Source organism: Giraffa tippelskirchi, chromosome 7 (genome assembly GCF_054371585.1).
Source record: "Giraffa tippelskirchi isolate mGirTip1 chromosome 7, T2T-mGirTip1v1.2.pri, whole genome shotgun sequence".
Classification (NCBI taxonomy): domain Eukaryota; kingdom Metazoa; phylum Chordata; class Mammalia; order Artiodactyla; family Giraffidae; genus Giraffa; species Giraffa tippelskirchi.
Window position 1 is genome coordinate 49583720 of NC_137281.1, and position 15816 is coordinate 49599535.

At 44.4% G+C, this 15816-nt stretch overlaps 2 protein-coding genes across 8 annotated transcripts in view; one reads left to right on the forward strand and one right to left on the reverse strand.

The window, feature by feature from the left end:
* The window catches only part of LOC145514249 (ADAMTS-like protein 3), a 101467-nt gene that overhangs the window by 10761 nt on the left and 74890 nt on the right, over positions 1–15816 (reverse strand). For 3 of the 6 annotated variants that reach the window (XM_081511579.1, XM_081511577.1, XM_081511578.1), the window contains 3 exons: positions 13555–13738; positions 10621–10825; positions 823–923 (listed from right to left, as the gene is read on the reverse strand). In XM_081511579.1, the coding sequence (XP_081367705.1) occupies positions 823–835 (13 nt within the window). In that variant the 5' untranslated portion in view covers positions 836–923; positions 10621–10825; positions 13555–13738. The remainder of the gene's footprint in view (positions 1–822; positions 924–10620; positions 10826–13554; positions 13739–15816) is intronic. The other 3 variants (XM_081511580.1, XM_081511582.1, XM_081511581.1) reach the window with 2 other exon arrangements.
* Positions 7647–15682, forward strand: LOC145514248 (MAP/microtubule affinity-regulating kinase 3-like). Of its 2 annotated transcripts, XR_014059961.1 has the most exons (3): positions 7647–9157; positions 14508–14630; positions 15243–15682. XR_014059961.1 is itself a non-coding variant. In XM_081511575.1 (2 exons), the coding sequence occupies exon 1, from the start codon at positions 8080–8082 to the stop codon at positions 9151–9153; it is 1074 nt and encodes a 357-aa protein (XP_081367701.1). In that variant the 5' UTR covers positions 7647–8079; the 3' UTR covers positions 9154–9157; positions 9308–13377. The 2 variants fall into 2 exon arrangements, 1 of the variants encoding a protein (XP_081367701.1); XM_081511575.1 differs by lacking the exons at positions 14508–14630; positions 15243–15682 and adding an exon at positions 9308–13377.

Below are 15816 nucleotides of genomic sequence, written 5' to 3' on the forward strand. Positions count from 1 at the left end.
GACATGCAGAGGATACCATTCCACCCTAATGGCAGAAAGTGAAGAGGAACTGAAGAGCCTCCTGATAAGGGTGAGAGAGAACAGTGAAAAAGCTGGCTTGCAACTCAACATTCAAAAGCCTAATAAGATCATGGTGTCCAGTCTCTTCGTGCCAAACAGAAGGGGAAAAAGTGGAAGCAGTGATGGATTTTCTTTTCTCAGGCTCCCAAATCACTGCGGATGATGACTGCAGCCATGAAATTAAAAGATGCTTGCTCCTTTGAAGGAAAGCTATGACAAACTTAGACAGCATATTAAGAAGTGGAAACATCACCTTGCCAACAAAAGTCCGTACAGTCAAAGCTATGGTTTTTCCAGTAGTCTCATACGGATGTGAGAACTGGACCGTAAAGAAGGCTGAGCACCAAAGAACTGATGCTTTCAAATTGCGATGCTTTCAAGAGAAAACTCTTTCAAGTCCCTTGGATAGCAAGGAGATGAAACCAATCAATCCTAAAGGAAATCAAGGTGATGAGATGGTCAGAAAGAATCACCGACTCAATGGACATGAATTCGAGCAAACTTCGGGAGATTTGAAGGACAGGGCTTCCCTACAGACTGCTTGCTGAGTCCACGGGGTTGCAAAGAGTCGAACACGCCTTAGTGATGGAACAGCAACAGCATAACATACACCACTGAGGATGGCACCATAAGAAATCATAACTGAGTAGGAACTGTGCATTATGAGAGGTGGTGTACGGGAGGGAAAATGCCATTTTCAGACATCATAGTGCTTATCTGAGGTGGGAGAGGTTGTGTGCTGCCCTAGGGTGGGGCCAGTACCTCTTTGTGTCATCACAGCCGGACTCAGAACTATTGGGGTGCTGACAAATTATGTGACGCTGCTGCATCCTCACAATGCAACCCAGGCAACGTCCAGGACACTGAAACGAAAGCACAGCGCAGTATAAACAACCTTGTAAGAAACTTCCCTGTCAGTCTACTGGTTAAGACTCTGTGTTCCCAATGCAGGGGGCACAGGTTCGCTCCCTGGGTGGGGATCTAAGATCCCGCATGTGGTGAAGCATGGCGAAAATAAATAAAGACTGATCTTAAAAAACTAAAAGAAAACAACCTTGTGAGCTCACGCGTGCTGGGGTACCAAAACCATGTGCTGTGGTGGCGTCGCCAGAGACCAACTACAGAGGGTTAGCTGGCCGAAGGAAAGTTGTTGTTCAGTTGCTCAATTGTTTCTGATTCTTTGTGACCCCATGAACTGCAGCAGGCCAGACTTCCCTGTACTTCACCATCTCCCAGAGTTTGCTCAAACTCTTGTCCATTGAGTTGGTGATGCCATCCAACCATCTCATCCTCTGTTGCCCCCTTCTCCTCCTGCCCTCAATCTTTTCCAGTATCAGTGTCTTTTCCAATTAATCAGCTCTTTCCATTAGTGGCCAATGTATTGGAGCTTCAGCTTCACCATCGGTCCTTCCAGAGAATATTCAGAGAAGGTAGGGAGGAGGGAAGCCCAGCTGTAAGGATCAGATTGCCGTCCTTCAGAGCCAAACAGCTACCTAAGTTTCCCTTCATCCCCTTTTCCTCCTCAGAAACTGAGACCACCCCTGGGGAGAAGGAGTGAAAAGCACAGGGCCAATCCCTAATTGACCAGGTTAAGGTTCAGAAATCACTGTGCTTAAAAGCATAAGCTACAGCCAAGTTTAGGTTTTCCTGCTTAGTGAAAAAATGGAGGTTTGTTTGTAGGGGTGAGCTGAATTACAGGAAAAAAATAACATTCAGCTCTTAAATTTTTCTGTACTAATAACCCATATCAAATTTTTCTTGTCATTTGTTTTATGCTTGAAAAGGTCTTTCCCATCCTGGTAGTTCTATTCCAGTTTAATGACTACACTGAAGCACTTTAATCAAGGCAGAATTTATTCTGTTGTACGTGGTGAGTTTGGGCTCTCATTTTATTTATTCCTCTTAAATTAGTTGACCACTTTCTCTCTTACACAATTTTTTTTTTAATTTTCCAACAACATTATTGAGATACAATTCACATAGCCTAAAAGTCACTGTTCAGTGTATACAGTTTACAGTAAGTCTCCTACATATGAACCTTTAAGTTGAGAACTTTCAAAGATGCAAATGTGCCCCTGTATGTCAGCTATTTTAACTGTACTACTGTACTTTTTCAAGGTCCTGTAATGTAAGATGAAGAATGTTTTATTTTGGGTTTGCTTTTTATGTGTTATTTGTGTGAAAAGTATCATAAACCTATTACAGTGCAGTACTCTACAGCCAACTGTGTTTGCTGGGTACCTAGGCTAACTTTGTTGGACTTACAAACAGGCCTAGAAACAAGTTCTCTTTCATGTATATGATTTTTAAATATTTTCTCCCATTCTGTGGGCTGTCCACTTTCTTGATCACATCCCTTGTAGTAACAAAGCTTTACGTTTTCATGTAGTCCCATTTATCTATTTTTGTTGTTGTTGTAGCTTGTTTTTCGTATCATATCTGAGAAACCATCTCCTAATCCAAAGCATGAAGATGTATGGCTACAGGGTTTCTTCCAAGGGCTTTATTGCTCTAGCTCTTAAATTTAAGTCTCTGATAATTTTGAGTTAATATTTTGTATACCTTATATGCTAGGAGTCCAAGTTCATTCTTTTGCATTTGCATATTCAGTTGTCCTTCACCAGTGAGGAAGAAATTGTTCTTCCCTCATTGAATTGGTATTGTCACTCTTGTAGAAAATCAACTGACATAGATATATGGGTTTGTCTCTAGATTTTCAATTCAATTTCATCAGTCTATGTGTCTATGCTACGTTAGCACCATGTTGTTCAGTCACTAAGTCACATCCGACTCTGCGATCCCATGGACAGTGTGGACTGCAGCCTGCCGGACTCCTCTGTCCGTGAGATTTCCCAGGCAAGAATATTGGAGTGAGTAGATCAGGAATCAAACCCGCATCTCCTGCATTAGCAGGTGGGTTCTTGACTGCTGAGCCACCAAGGAAGCCCATGTTAGTACTGCACTGTCTTGATTATTATTGTCTTGTAGTAAGTTTTGAAACTGACATGTCTGAGCTCTCTAACTTTGTTCTTTCTCTAGATTGCTTTGGCTATCCTGGGTCCTTTATATTTCCATATGAATTTTAGGATCAGCTTGCCAATTTCTGCAAAGAAGCTAGGGTTTTGATGGGGATTGTGTTGAATCTGTAGATCAATTTACTGTCACGTGAATAATATTATGTTTTTTGATCCATAAATATACAATGCCTTTTCATTTATTTAGGTCTTCTTTACCAGTCCTTGGGCTTCCCCGGTGGCTCAGATGGTAAAGAATCTATCTGCAATGCAGAAGACCTAGGTTCGATCCTCAGGTTGGGAAGATTCCCTGGAGAAGATAATGGCTACCCACTCCTGTATTCACGGCTGGAGGATGCCATGGGTACAGAAGCCTAGTGGGCTACAGTCTATGGGGTCACAAAGCGTTGGACACGACGGAGCAATGAATACATTCTTTAATGTCCTTAAAAAAAAGCTTTCTGTAGTTTTATAGTGTTCATTTTTTAAAAACTCTTCTTCCCTCTATGACCAACTGCTTTTGGACTTGAAACTTATTTTAAATAGGTCTGTTTCTGTACTTTTATTATGCTGCACGACTTAAGTGCATTCTGCACTGATGCTGAACTGTTTTACTTACAACAGTTTTGCAGGACACTCCGACGTCAGATTAGGAAAGTCTTTCTATCCTCCTATCGATTTGTTTTCCTAAAAATCTCTTGTCCTCACTCACTCTCCCATATGAATGTCAAAATCATATGAGGTTCTGAGAAAAGAATTCTACAGCAATTTGAATTGGAAGTACGTGTTCTGGTTCTTTTAAGGGAATGGGTTCCTTTATAGCACTCAGAGTATCTTCACTTATTCAAATTTCGGCTATGTGTTTCAACAGTATGTTGTATTTTTCTTTATGAGTTCAGCGAGGATTAATTTTATGTGTCACTTCTCATCTGTACCTGACAAAGTTACATTTTAATGAGGTTTGGACTCGGAATTGATGTTTGAACGGTTTAAGAATTCTGAGGGTGTTGATGTAAAAGAACAAAATTAGAACATTTCCTAACACCATATACAAAGATAAAGTCAAAATGGATTAAAGACCTAAATGTAAGGTCAGAGACTATAAAACTCTTAGAGGAAAGCATAGGCAGAACACTCAATGACATAAATCAAAGCAACAACCTCTATGACCCACCTCCTAGAGTAATGGAAATAAAAACAAAAGTAAACAAGTGGAATCTGATTAAACATAAAAGCTTTTGCACAGCAAAGGAAACTATAAGCAAAGTGAATAGACAACCCTCAGAATGGGAGAAAATAATAGCAGATGAAACAACTGACAAAGGATTAACTTCCAAAATATACAAGCAGCTCGTACAACTCAATACCAGAAAAACAAACAACCGAATCAAAACGTGGGGCAAAAGACCTACAAAAGACATTTCTCTAAAGAAGACATACAGATGGCTAACAAAGACATGAAAAGATGCTCAATACTGAGTATTATTAGAGAAATGCAAATCAAAACTACAATGAGATTATCACCTCACACCAGTCAGAATGGCCATTGTCAAAAAGTATGCAAACAACAAACGCTGAAGAGGGTGTGGAGAAAAGGGAACCCTCTTGCACTGTTGGTGGGAATGTAAATTGATACAGCCAGTATGGAAGACGGTATGGAAATTCCTTTAAAAACTAGGAATAAAACCACCATATGACCCAGCAATCCCACTTCTAGGCATATATCCTGAGGAAACCAAAACTGAAAAAGACACTTGTACCCCAATGTTCACTGCAGCGCTATTTACAATAGCTAGAACACTGAAGCAACCTAGATGTCCATCAATAGTAGAATGGACAAAGAAGTCGTGGTACATATACACAATGGAATATTACTCAGCCATAAAAGGAACACATTTGCCTCCGTCCTAATGAGGGGGATGAACCTAGAGCCTATTATACAGAGTGAAGTAAGTCAGAAAGAGAAAGATAAATATCGTATTCTTAAGTATATATATGGAATCTAGAAAAATGGTATCGAAGAATTTATTCACAGCTCAGCAATGGAGAAACAAACATAGAGAACAGACTTATGGACATGGGGAAAGGGGAGGAGAGGGTGAGATGTATGGAGAGAGTAACATGGAAACTTACATTACCCTATGTAAAATAGTCAGTCAATGGTAATTTACTGTATGGCTCAGGGAACTCAAACAGGGCCTCTGTATCAACCTAGAGGGGTGGGATGGAGGGAGATGGGACAGAGGTTTAAGATGGTGGGGACATATGTATACCTATGGCTGATTCATGTTGAGGTTTGACAGAAAATAACAAAATTCTGGACAGCAATTATCCTTCAATTAAAAAATAAATTAATTTTTAAAAAAGAATTCTGGGGATGTTGAGATGGGATGAGTGTATTGTACACATAAGGACATAAATTTGGGGGAAAATGCAGAATGTTATGGACCAAATTGTATCCCTCAAAATTTATACAGTGAAGTCCTAACCACCAACGTGACTATATTTAGAGATAGGGTCCTAAGGAGGTTAGAGGTTGAATGAGGCCAAAGGGTGCGGCCTTAGTCTGACAGGAAGCGGCCTTGTGAGAAGTAGAAGAGACACTCAGAACTCTCTCTCTTTTCTGTGTGTACTGACAGAAGAGGTTATGTGAGGACAGAGACAGAGGAGCTTGCCAGGCTACAGTCCTGTCCATGGGGTTGCAAAAGAGTTGGATATGACTTAGCGACTCAACAAGAACAATAGTGTCCGAAGGTGGTTGTCTACAAGCCAGTAACTGAAACCAACCCTAAGAACACCTTGATTTTGGACTTCTAGCCTTCTAGAACTGTGAAAAAATAAATTTCTGCTGTTCAACCCAGTGTGTGCTGTGCTTTTCTTTCATGGTGTCTTGCAGACTATTGGGGCTTCCCAGGTGGCACCAGTGGTAAAGAACCGGCTTGTCAATGCAGGAGACCTAAGAGACGCAAGAGAAGTGGGTTCCATCCCTGGGTTGGGAGGATCCCCTGGCAGAGGGCATGGCAACCCACTCCAGTATTCCTGCCTGGAGAATCCCATGGACAGAGGAGCCTGGCAGGCTACAGTCCATGGGATTGCAGAGAGTCAGGCATGACTGAGTAACTAACACTACAGACTACTAATAATACACAGTTCTACACATTTCTTAAAATTTTTTACTAGGTATTTTTTTTACCATAATTTTATTCAAGGCTGTATTTCGAAAAGGGGTTCTGAAACTTTTGTGGACCTATTAATAATGGTCCTCAGTTCCTTTTCTTGAAGCCTGTTCTCATTGCTATTGCGTCACATCAGTCTATCTTGTAGCTTCTGTTACTGAGCTGCTGCATTCAAAGGGAACTGACCTTGGTTTACCTTCATATTGGAGGACAAAGACACTGAAATTTCCAAATGCTATCCTTGAAATCAGGCACATATATTCATTTTTAGAGACCAATCAGAATTTTTATCCCAAAGTAAAACAAAAAGTATTAGAAACAGATGATGATTTGTACGTGTGTATGTTTATTACACAGTAGTCTCAAATCAAATTGAAAACAAAAAGTGGAGCTACAAACCAAAGTTACAATAGTACTAGCTTTTCATTTTTTTAAACTGCCCATTTTATAGTGGAGTATAGTTGATTAACAATGTTGTGATAATTTCAGGTGGACAGCAAAGGGATTTAACCATACCTATACATGTATCCATTCTTTCCCAAACTCCCCTCTCATCCAGGCTGACACAGAACATTGAGCAGAGTTCCCTGAGCTACACAGTAGGACCTTACTGGTTATCTGTTTTACTTACAGCAGTGTAGCACTAGCTTTTCTAGTCACCCATCTATCTATTTTTACCGGAGATCTTTATCTCTTCATAAGGCTTTGAGTTACTGTCAAAAATCCTGCACTCCAACCTGAAGGACTCTGTGCTGAGGCAGAACTCTCACAACTCTTATAAACTGGGCATGTCTTAATTTCTCCTTCATTTTTGAAGGACAGTTTTGCTACACATAGGATTCTTGGTTGACAGCTTCTTTCCCTTCAGCACTTCATATACACTGACCCACATCATCTGGCCTCTGAGGCTCCCGTTGAGAAATCTATTCACGATCTTCCCAGAAAATCTGTCAGCTTTGCAGACATTAATTATATGCCTTATGAGTGTTTAATGCAACAGGACAGTTTCCAATAGGATAGTCAAGTTCATTTAAACGGTCACTTTGAGACCAGAGTTTAAGGAAAAGGAATTGAACATTTCAAGTGTAGATGTTATGAAGTCCTTAACATCATTACTGATTTTCAAACTAGACATGGAAAGGCTGCTGAAGAATTCTACAGCTTTTAATTTCTAAGAAAGTGAATATCAGTCTCTAATAGCACATATAAAGAAAAATCTCTTTAGGACCCTTTTTCCTAAGTGTAAAGGGGCCTTGAACCTGAAAAGGGAGAAAACCATTAGGATTTATCCTCAGCCATGATTGGTCCATTTCCTGCTCTGTCCTCACAGGGCACAATTGTGATGAAACTCACTAAAAACCTTATATAAGAGCCCAGGTGGCCCCAGGTTTTTGGTCCTTAGAGCCCAGGAAGCTGATACTGGTGACCTGATGGCTGGACCCACAGTTAGTGTGTTGTTTTCCTGTGTTTTTGCCATTCTGTTGATTTTATTTTTCCTTTTTTTCCTCTCCTATTTTTTATTTTTCTCATTTTTCTTTTCCTTTTTTTAATTTAAAAAAATTTTTCCCTTTTTCTCATTTGTCTTTCATTTTGATTTTTCCCTTTTTTTCCCCTTTTTTCCCCTTATTTCAGTTTATTAGCATAGTTAGTATAGGTACTATTAGCATAGTTAGTATAGTTGGCATAGTTTCGTTGCTAGTATAGTTGTCATAGTTAGTGTTTGTTAGTTTAGTTGGCATAGATAGCGTTTGTTTCTTTAGTTGGGATAGTGTTTGTTAGTATAGTTGGCATAGAGTAGTTAGCTGGTAGAGTAGTTAGGGTTTACCAGCATGCAGCACCTAATGGCCATTTATTCAACTAAAGGAACTCAAATAGAGAATTATGAAATTGTCCACACTATTGCAGAAGGTCTCTCTGCGACAGTTAAGTTGGCCCGGCATGTTGTGGCCGGGATCGAGGTGGCCCTTAAGGTAACAAAGAAACGGAAATGGAGATTGTACAACCTCGATGCATTCTCACGTGAGAGAAGTATGAGGCGGCTAGACAATGACGATGTTGTTAGACTCCTCAATGTCATTGACACGGAAGATTCTGCCATCACTGTTATGGAATACATGACTGAGGGAGACAGGCACACCTACCTGCAGGAGAAGGGCCGCTTGACCGAGAGGGAAGCCCAGTGCCTCTCCCGGCAGCTCCTTTTGGCCCTGAACCACTGCCACGAGCGGGGCATCATACACCGGGACCTGAAACCGAGCAACTTGCTCCTTGATGCTCACCAGAATGTGAAGATTGCAGACTTCGGTCTGAGCATCAAATACCACCCTGGAGAGAGGCTACATACATTCCGCGGCATTCACAGCCTGCCTTCACAGGAATTCCCTGCCTTCACAGCCCCTGAGATCTTCCTGAGGTCAATGTACTTAGGCCCGCCCGTGAATATGTGGAGGCTTGGCGTCATCCTGTACGTCATGGTGACTGGGTCCGAACCCTTCCCAGGACGAAATTTCTGGGAGATAAGGCAGAGTGTGCTCACAGGGCATTATCATGTGCCCGAGTACCTTTCACATGAAGTGAGAACATTAATAGCAAGCATGCTGACCCTCAACCCAATGAACAGAGCTACTATACCCCATCTTTGGCAGCATCCATGGGTGACGACAGAGGAGGAGGAGGCACTCCAGCCATTCTGTGAAGAGGACTCGGAGGTGACTGGACAGAAGCTTCTGGGCTCTAGGTGTGCTGAAAGCGTGAGCTTGGATAGAGCCAGGGTGGAGCCCCTGACCATCAGTGTGAAGCCCGCCCCTGTCAAAATGGACTTCACCATAGATAAACCTCAGCCTTCAAGCCCTGAGCCCACCATCATACCACACTGGCTATTCCAGACGGAGCCCACCCACTAGTCAGGTCAGATCCCTGACCCTACCATTCCCCCACCTCCCCCATCTTCCTGGTGTGACCACAGGGCCACTCCCTCCACCCATGGCCCCCCCACCCCTACCTGCCCTACCCGCCCCATGCCTGACACCCAGGGCATTACCGATATCCTGGGCACAGGTGGCGCCCGGGACACCCAGGGCAAGAGCGGCACCCGGGACACGAGCAGCGCCCACGGCGAGAGAGGCGCCCGGGACACCCACAGCGAGAGAGGCGCCCATGGCAAGAGAGGCGCCTGGGACACCCGCGGCGAGAGAGGCGCCCACGGCAGGAGCGGCGCCCGGGATACCCACGGCGAGAGAGGCGCCCGCTGCGATAGAGGCGCCGGGACACCAGCAGCGCCCGGGACAAGAGCGACACCCCGGACACCCACCATACCAGTCAGGGAACCCACTCCCCACTGAGTGTGGCCGACACCCCCGGAAGCTCCTCCCAAGCTGGGCAGTCCCACTCCCCAGACACTCCCTCTGGCCGCAGCAAGAAAAAGAGGGGCGTGGCTGGGAGAATATGGAGGTTTATAAAACATTGCTGTTGTGGACTGCCCAGCAATACCCGCACAACCCCCAGATGATTGACCAAGAGAAAAGCAGCCCTGCCGAGCTCCCTGGGACCCACTCAATCCGCACCTCCATGGCCTTCAGGAGCCCTGGGCAGCTCGGAGGATGGTCTGGGGGCAGCCTGGGAGACCAGAAGAGGCGTCACCCTGACCCAGCTGCCCCTCCTCCGCCACTGGGTGAAACTTCACAGACTGGACTCTTCCCTGGGGCATGTCCCCCTTCCCCCACATTCCCCCTTTCCATGTTGCTGGTGGAGGGGATAGTTTTGGCCAACTCCTCGGTTCTTCATTTCTCCAGAAAGATGGATCTCCCTGTGTTTTGCATCCTCTCCAGTTAGAGAAGTGTGTAGTCATGTAGGACTTGCAGTTAATGACCTAACAATTAGCACAATGATTCTCAAGAGCAACAACTGCTGTACTGCAGGGCAGAAATGCAGAAAGAGTTTATTATTCTCCCACACTGACAATAATGAACATTTTCAGAAGGGCTGAGGGGAACTTTTGATCTCTGCAGCCTGTGTTAATTATGACCGGGAGGTCTAGGACAGGATAGTAAGGTCCCTGAACCAGCTGGTGTGTGGTGTGGTCAGCTCCCTGTGCAGATGAGTTTCCTGAATGTCCTGCAGGAGCCGGTGCTCTCCTCTCCCCTGTGGGGAGGGGCCCTGATGGGTGGGGTTTTGTTACAATATCGCTTGTTTTATGTTTTGGCCTCATGGCATGTGGGATCTTAGTTCCCGGACCAGGGATGGAACCCCACATCCCTTGCATTGGAAGGCAAAGTCCTAACACTGGACTGCCAGGGGAAGTCCCTTTTTGGATGTGTGGGTTTGACCACAGGAACTGGATGATTTTAAAACACTAGATTTGTCAGCATTACCTGGTTCCCTTGTTCAACAAGCCCTTGAACACAGGGGTGACTGGAACAGGGTCTTCTCCCCAGAGGCCTGTCTCTGGGGATGCACACTCTCGGCGGCAATGCCTGCACCATTCCATTGGCTCTTGTGCGCTTACATGTCACTTGCCAACTGCGGAATCCTTCACCACAAGACACAGAGCACTCTGACCACGTGTCTGTGAGCCACCTAAGAACAAAAACTACAGGAGCTTAGGAGGACAGTCGCTATGGGGACTGTCTTCCAAAGAGAAAGCCCATCCTAGCCGTATGACTGTTTCAGGGCCAACACATGTCTCTGGGAGTGGGCAGCAGCACAATAACTCCCAGCCATACTCTCAGATTTCCTTTCACTCAGAAGCAACAGAATCACCACGTAGAGTCAATAGCAACAGGGTGGGATAAAGTCGTCCTCAGGGATGTAAGAGCCATCAGCTGTGCGGCCCCAGAGAGCAGAGCTAGGGCAAAATTAGGTGGAAATTCTGGAAAGGTGAATTCCAACTCATTGAAACCAAAGGGAAGAAAAAAGGAGGTAGCATGTGTGCTCCTTGTTGTTGTTTGGTCGCTCAGACTTGTCTGATTCTTGCAACCCCATGGGCTGTAGCCCACCAGGCTCCTCTGTCCATGGGATTTTCCAAGCAAGAATACTGCAATGGGTTGCTATGTCTTCCCCCAGAGGATCTCCCCAACCCAGGGATCGAACCTGTCTCCTGCAGCTCCTGCATTGGCAGGCAGATTCTTTACCACTAGCGCCATCAGGGAAGATGAACTGGCAGACTGGGATTGACATATATACACTACTATGTATAAAACAGATAACTAATGAAAGCCTACTGTATCGCACAGGGAACTCTACTCAGCATTCTGTGGTGACCTAAATGGGAAGGAAATCCAAAAACAGGGGATGTATGTATGCTGCTGCTAAGTCACTTCAGTCGTGTCCAACTCTGTGCGACCCCATAGACGGCAGCCCACCAGGCTCCGCCGTCCCTGGGATTCTCCAGGCAAGAATACTGGAGTGGGTTGCCATTTCCTTCTCCAGTGCATGAAAGGGAAAAGTGAAAGTGAAGTTGCTCAGTCGTGTCCGATTCTTAGCGACCCCATGGACTGTAGCCTACCAGGCTCCTCCATCCATGGGATTCTCCAGGCAAGAGTACTGGAGTGGGGTGCCAATGCCTTCTCCGGATGTATGTATACATGTGACTGATTAACTTTGCTGTGCAGTAGAAACACATCGCAAAGCAACTATCCTCCAATAAAAAACAAATAAAGATATTTCTGCTTATAGAGTGGACAAGGCACTCTAGAGAGGAGACAAAACTCAGGAAGCTCCTGACGTGGCCCTAATGAGGAATGACAAAGACATTGGGAACAGTGGGAAACTGACAGGAATGGACGGAAGTGAGAGGAAAGGGGGGTGGGTAGCTTAGGATGTGGTCATTGTGATCTGGAACACTAACTAGGGGCAGATCAGATTTGGTGGAGATTGAGTTTGATTTTGGATACTTTTAAAACTATTGATTTGTGTCATCTATGATATCGAAAGGTTATTAATGGCTTTACCCCTGGGGATGCAGATGATACCACTCTAATGGCAGAAAGTGAAGAGGAACTAAAGAGCCTCTTGATAAGGGTGAAGGAGCAGAGTGAAAGAGCCAGCTTAAGACTACATAGTAAAAAAAACTAAGATCACGGCATCCGGCTGCATTACTGCATGGCAAATAGAAGGGGAAAAGGTGGAAGTAGTGACAGATTTCCTCTTCTTGGGCTCCAAAATCACTGTGGATGGTGACTGTAGCCATGAAATCAGAAGACGATTGCTTCTTGCCAGGAAAGCGATGAGAAACCTAGACAGTGTGCTGAAAAGCAGAGACATTATTACTCTGCCAACAAAGGTCTGTATAGTCAAGACTGTGGTCTTCCCAGTGGGCATGTACAGTTGTGAGAGGTGGACCACAAAGAAGGCAGAACAGTAAACAAGTAATGCCTTTGAACTGTGGTGCTGGAGGAGACTCCTGAAAGTCCTCTGGACAGCAAGGATATCAAACCAGTCAATCTTAAGGGAGATCAACCTGAATATTCACTGGAGGGACTAATGTGGAAGCTGAAGCTCCAGCATTTTGGTCACCTGATGAGAACAGATGACTCACTGGAAAAGTCCCTGATGCTGGGAAAGATGTAGAGAAGTGGCATTAGAGGATGAGATGGCTAGACAGCATCACCAATGCAATGAACATGAACTTGGGCAAACTCCGAGAGATGGTGAGGGGCAGGGAGGCCTGGCGTGCTGCAGTCTATGGGATCACAAAGAGTCAGACATGACAGGCGACTGAGTAACAACACCCACCGTGGGGGTGGAGTCTAAGGAACGGTGCTTTTCACGAGTGCCTCTTGTGATGCTGGCCAACTGCCATATCTCTGAGGTGAACCCATGAAGTCAGCTTCTCTGTGTTCTTAAGGTACATTGTGAGTGCAGGGAGCAGGTGAGAGTGGCAATTAAAACCAGAAGCTCTGAAATCAGACTAATCCGATTTGAATTCTGGCCCTCGTACCTGTGTGGCCTAGGGGAGTTTTTCCAACTGTATAATAGAGAATGAACAACACTGGAGACATCCCTGGAGGTCCAGCGGTTAAGACTCTGAGCTTCCGGTGCAGGGGACTTGGGTTCAATCCCTGGTTGGTTATGCGGTGTAGCATACCCCCCCAAAAAATGAAATAAAATAAATTTTTTAAAAATGAAAATGAACAATATTGACTTGATAGTTGACTGTGAAGTGATCCATATAAACTACTTAGCTGAGCACCTAGTATAGTCCACATAAAACAAAACTTAGTGGTTGAGTTATTCAGTCCAACTTACTACACATTTTAAAACAAGTCAAACACTGGTAGCAAGGAGAGAAGAGTGACTGCACACACCTTGGGGGGCAATCCCGGATGTTACAGGGCTGGGACGCAGCCCGTGGCTTCCGGAGCTGGTCACAGAAGGCCTCGCTCACTTCCTGCCCGTTGGCCATCAGGCACTGGGGTCTCTGAACTTGGGCTCCCAAGTGGCCGCACGTGGCAGAACAATGAGTCCAGTTGCCAAGCTCCCAGAAAGTCTCTGCAGAAAGAAAAGGAATGTCACAGATGGCCGCCGGAGGAAAAGGGATGATGGGCTAGAGACAACCCGGCCAAAGACAACCATGAGCTGCTTTCTGGTTAGCTGCCCGTCAGGCTCTCTGAGCAGCTCACAGAGAATCTGCCATCAGATGGGGTAAAGGGGTCCTTTAAATCTCATTTTCCCTTGACTAGCTTGTTGTCATAAGTAGGGGGGCGGGGGAGGTTATTACAGCCAGGATGGAGCCCTTGGTCCTGCAGCTGGACTGGAACCCAGTGTGTCTGATGCCAAATCTAACTCTTTCAAAATACTACCTCACATTTCACAAAGGCCCCTTGACAGTTCAAGGCAAGACATACAGCCTGGGAAAGGGGTTGTCTCAGGCCAGCTAGATCTGCCAGAAAAGTCCCAGAGAAGGAGGAGAAACTCTGTGCAGTGGGCCAGCTTCTCAAGACTCTCCAAGCAGAGCCAAGAGGACAAGAGAGGAGGGTCTCTCCACGGGATGCCCTAATGGATTCTCTTTCTCAAAAGTGGATCAGACTGAGAGAGATGAAAGATGATTTAGCGGGGAGCAGGAATTAAGCAGACAGGTTCAAGATGCATTTCAATTCCATTCTTATTTCTCCACTAATTCTTAATCTAAACTTCAGATGAGTCCTGAAGCTGAATAAATAATTTGCCATAGAGCCCTCTGGAAAGGTGAAAATGGGAGTTTCCTTTAAAAAAGCTGAAGCTGACCACCTTCAATAATCATGGCTTGTTTTCCTTTTAGTCCTCGTTCCAAGCAGCCTTTCCTTTCCCTTTTGACACTGGATAAGAAGATGAAGTAGGACATGACGATGACAAATTTGTGTATGATCACAGAAAGGACCAGATTTTCTTGTAATAATCACAAGTAAGTAACAGCTACCAGCTGTGTCCACAGGCTGCTCCACCGAGTACACCTATGCCTTTAATTTAACTGTTTTCCAGTGCTTCCTTTTGATGTTGGAATTTTGTCCTAAGTTGTACATCATTTGCAAAGCAGAACAGTACACATTTTTAGCTGCCCTACAGTTTATTTAAAACATTTTTTAGAAATAGCTAAGTTTATTGAGAAGTTTCCAGGTGATAAGGACTGAGTTAAACACTTCAACATCAATTTTCCATTTAATTCTCATAGCCATCTTGTGATTTAGATTATTTTTACTTGCAGAGGTAGAAATGGAAAGAAGCTATGTGACTTTTCCAAGGTCCTGCAGCTGGACTGGAACCCAGTGTGTCTGATGCCATACCTAACTCTATGTCACATTTCATAAAGGCAAGACAGTTCAAGGCAAGACATACATGCATTTCTTTAAAAAAAATACACTTCTTTTTATTGAGGTATAATTCATATATGATAAAACATTAATATGTCAAACATGCAGTTCTATGAGTTTTCACAATTGTATGTACTTAGGTAACCATGATCCAGAGCAAGGTATATACATTTCATCACTCACAAAGCTTCTTCTCGTCTATGAAGCAGGTTAAAGGCTAACAGAGTTTTGCCAAGAGAACACACTGGTCAGAGCAAACACCCTCTTCCAACAACATAAGAGAAGACTCCACACATGGACATCACCAGATGGTCAATACCGAAATCAGAGTGATTACATTCTTTGCAGCCAAAGATGCAGAAGCTCTATACAGTCAGCAAAAACAAGACTGGGAGCTGACTGTGGCTCAGATCATGAACTCATTATTGCCAAATTCAGACTTAAATTGAAGTAGGTGGAGAAAACCACTACCTTCTGAATGGAAGACCATACCGGAATGGATCAAATCCCTTATAATTATACAGTGGAAGTGACAAATAGATTCAAGGGATTAGATCTGACAGACAGAATGCCTGAAGAACTATGGACTGAGGTTCGTGACACTGTACAAGAGGCAGTAAGCAAGACCACCCCTAAGAAAAAGAAATGCAAAAATGCAAAATGGTTGTCTGAGGAGGCCTTACAAATAGCTGAGAAAAGAAGAGAAGCTAAAGGCAAAGGAGAAAAGGAAAGATATACCCATCTGAGTGCAGAGTTCCAAAGAATAGCAAGGAGAGATAA

Excerpts from the sequence above, each read along its gene's own strand:
- LOC145514248 (XM_081511575.1), top strand. The coding sequence starts at position 8,080 with ATGCAGCACCTAATGGCCATTTATTCAACTAAAGGAACTCAAATAGAG.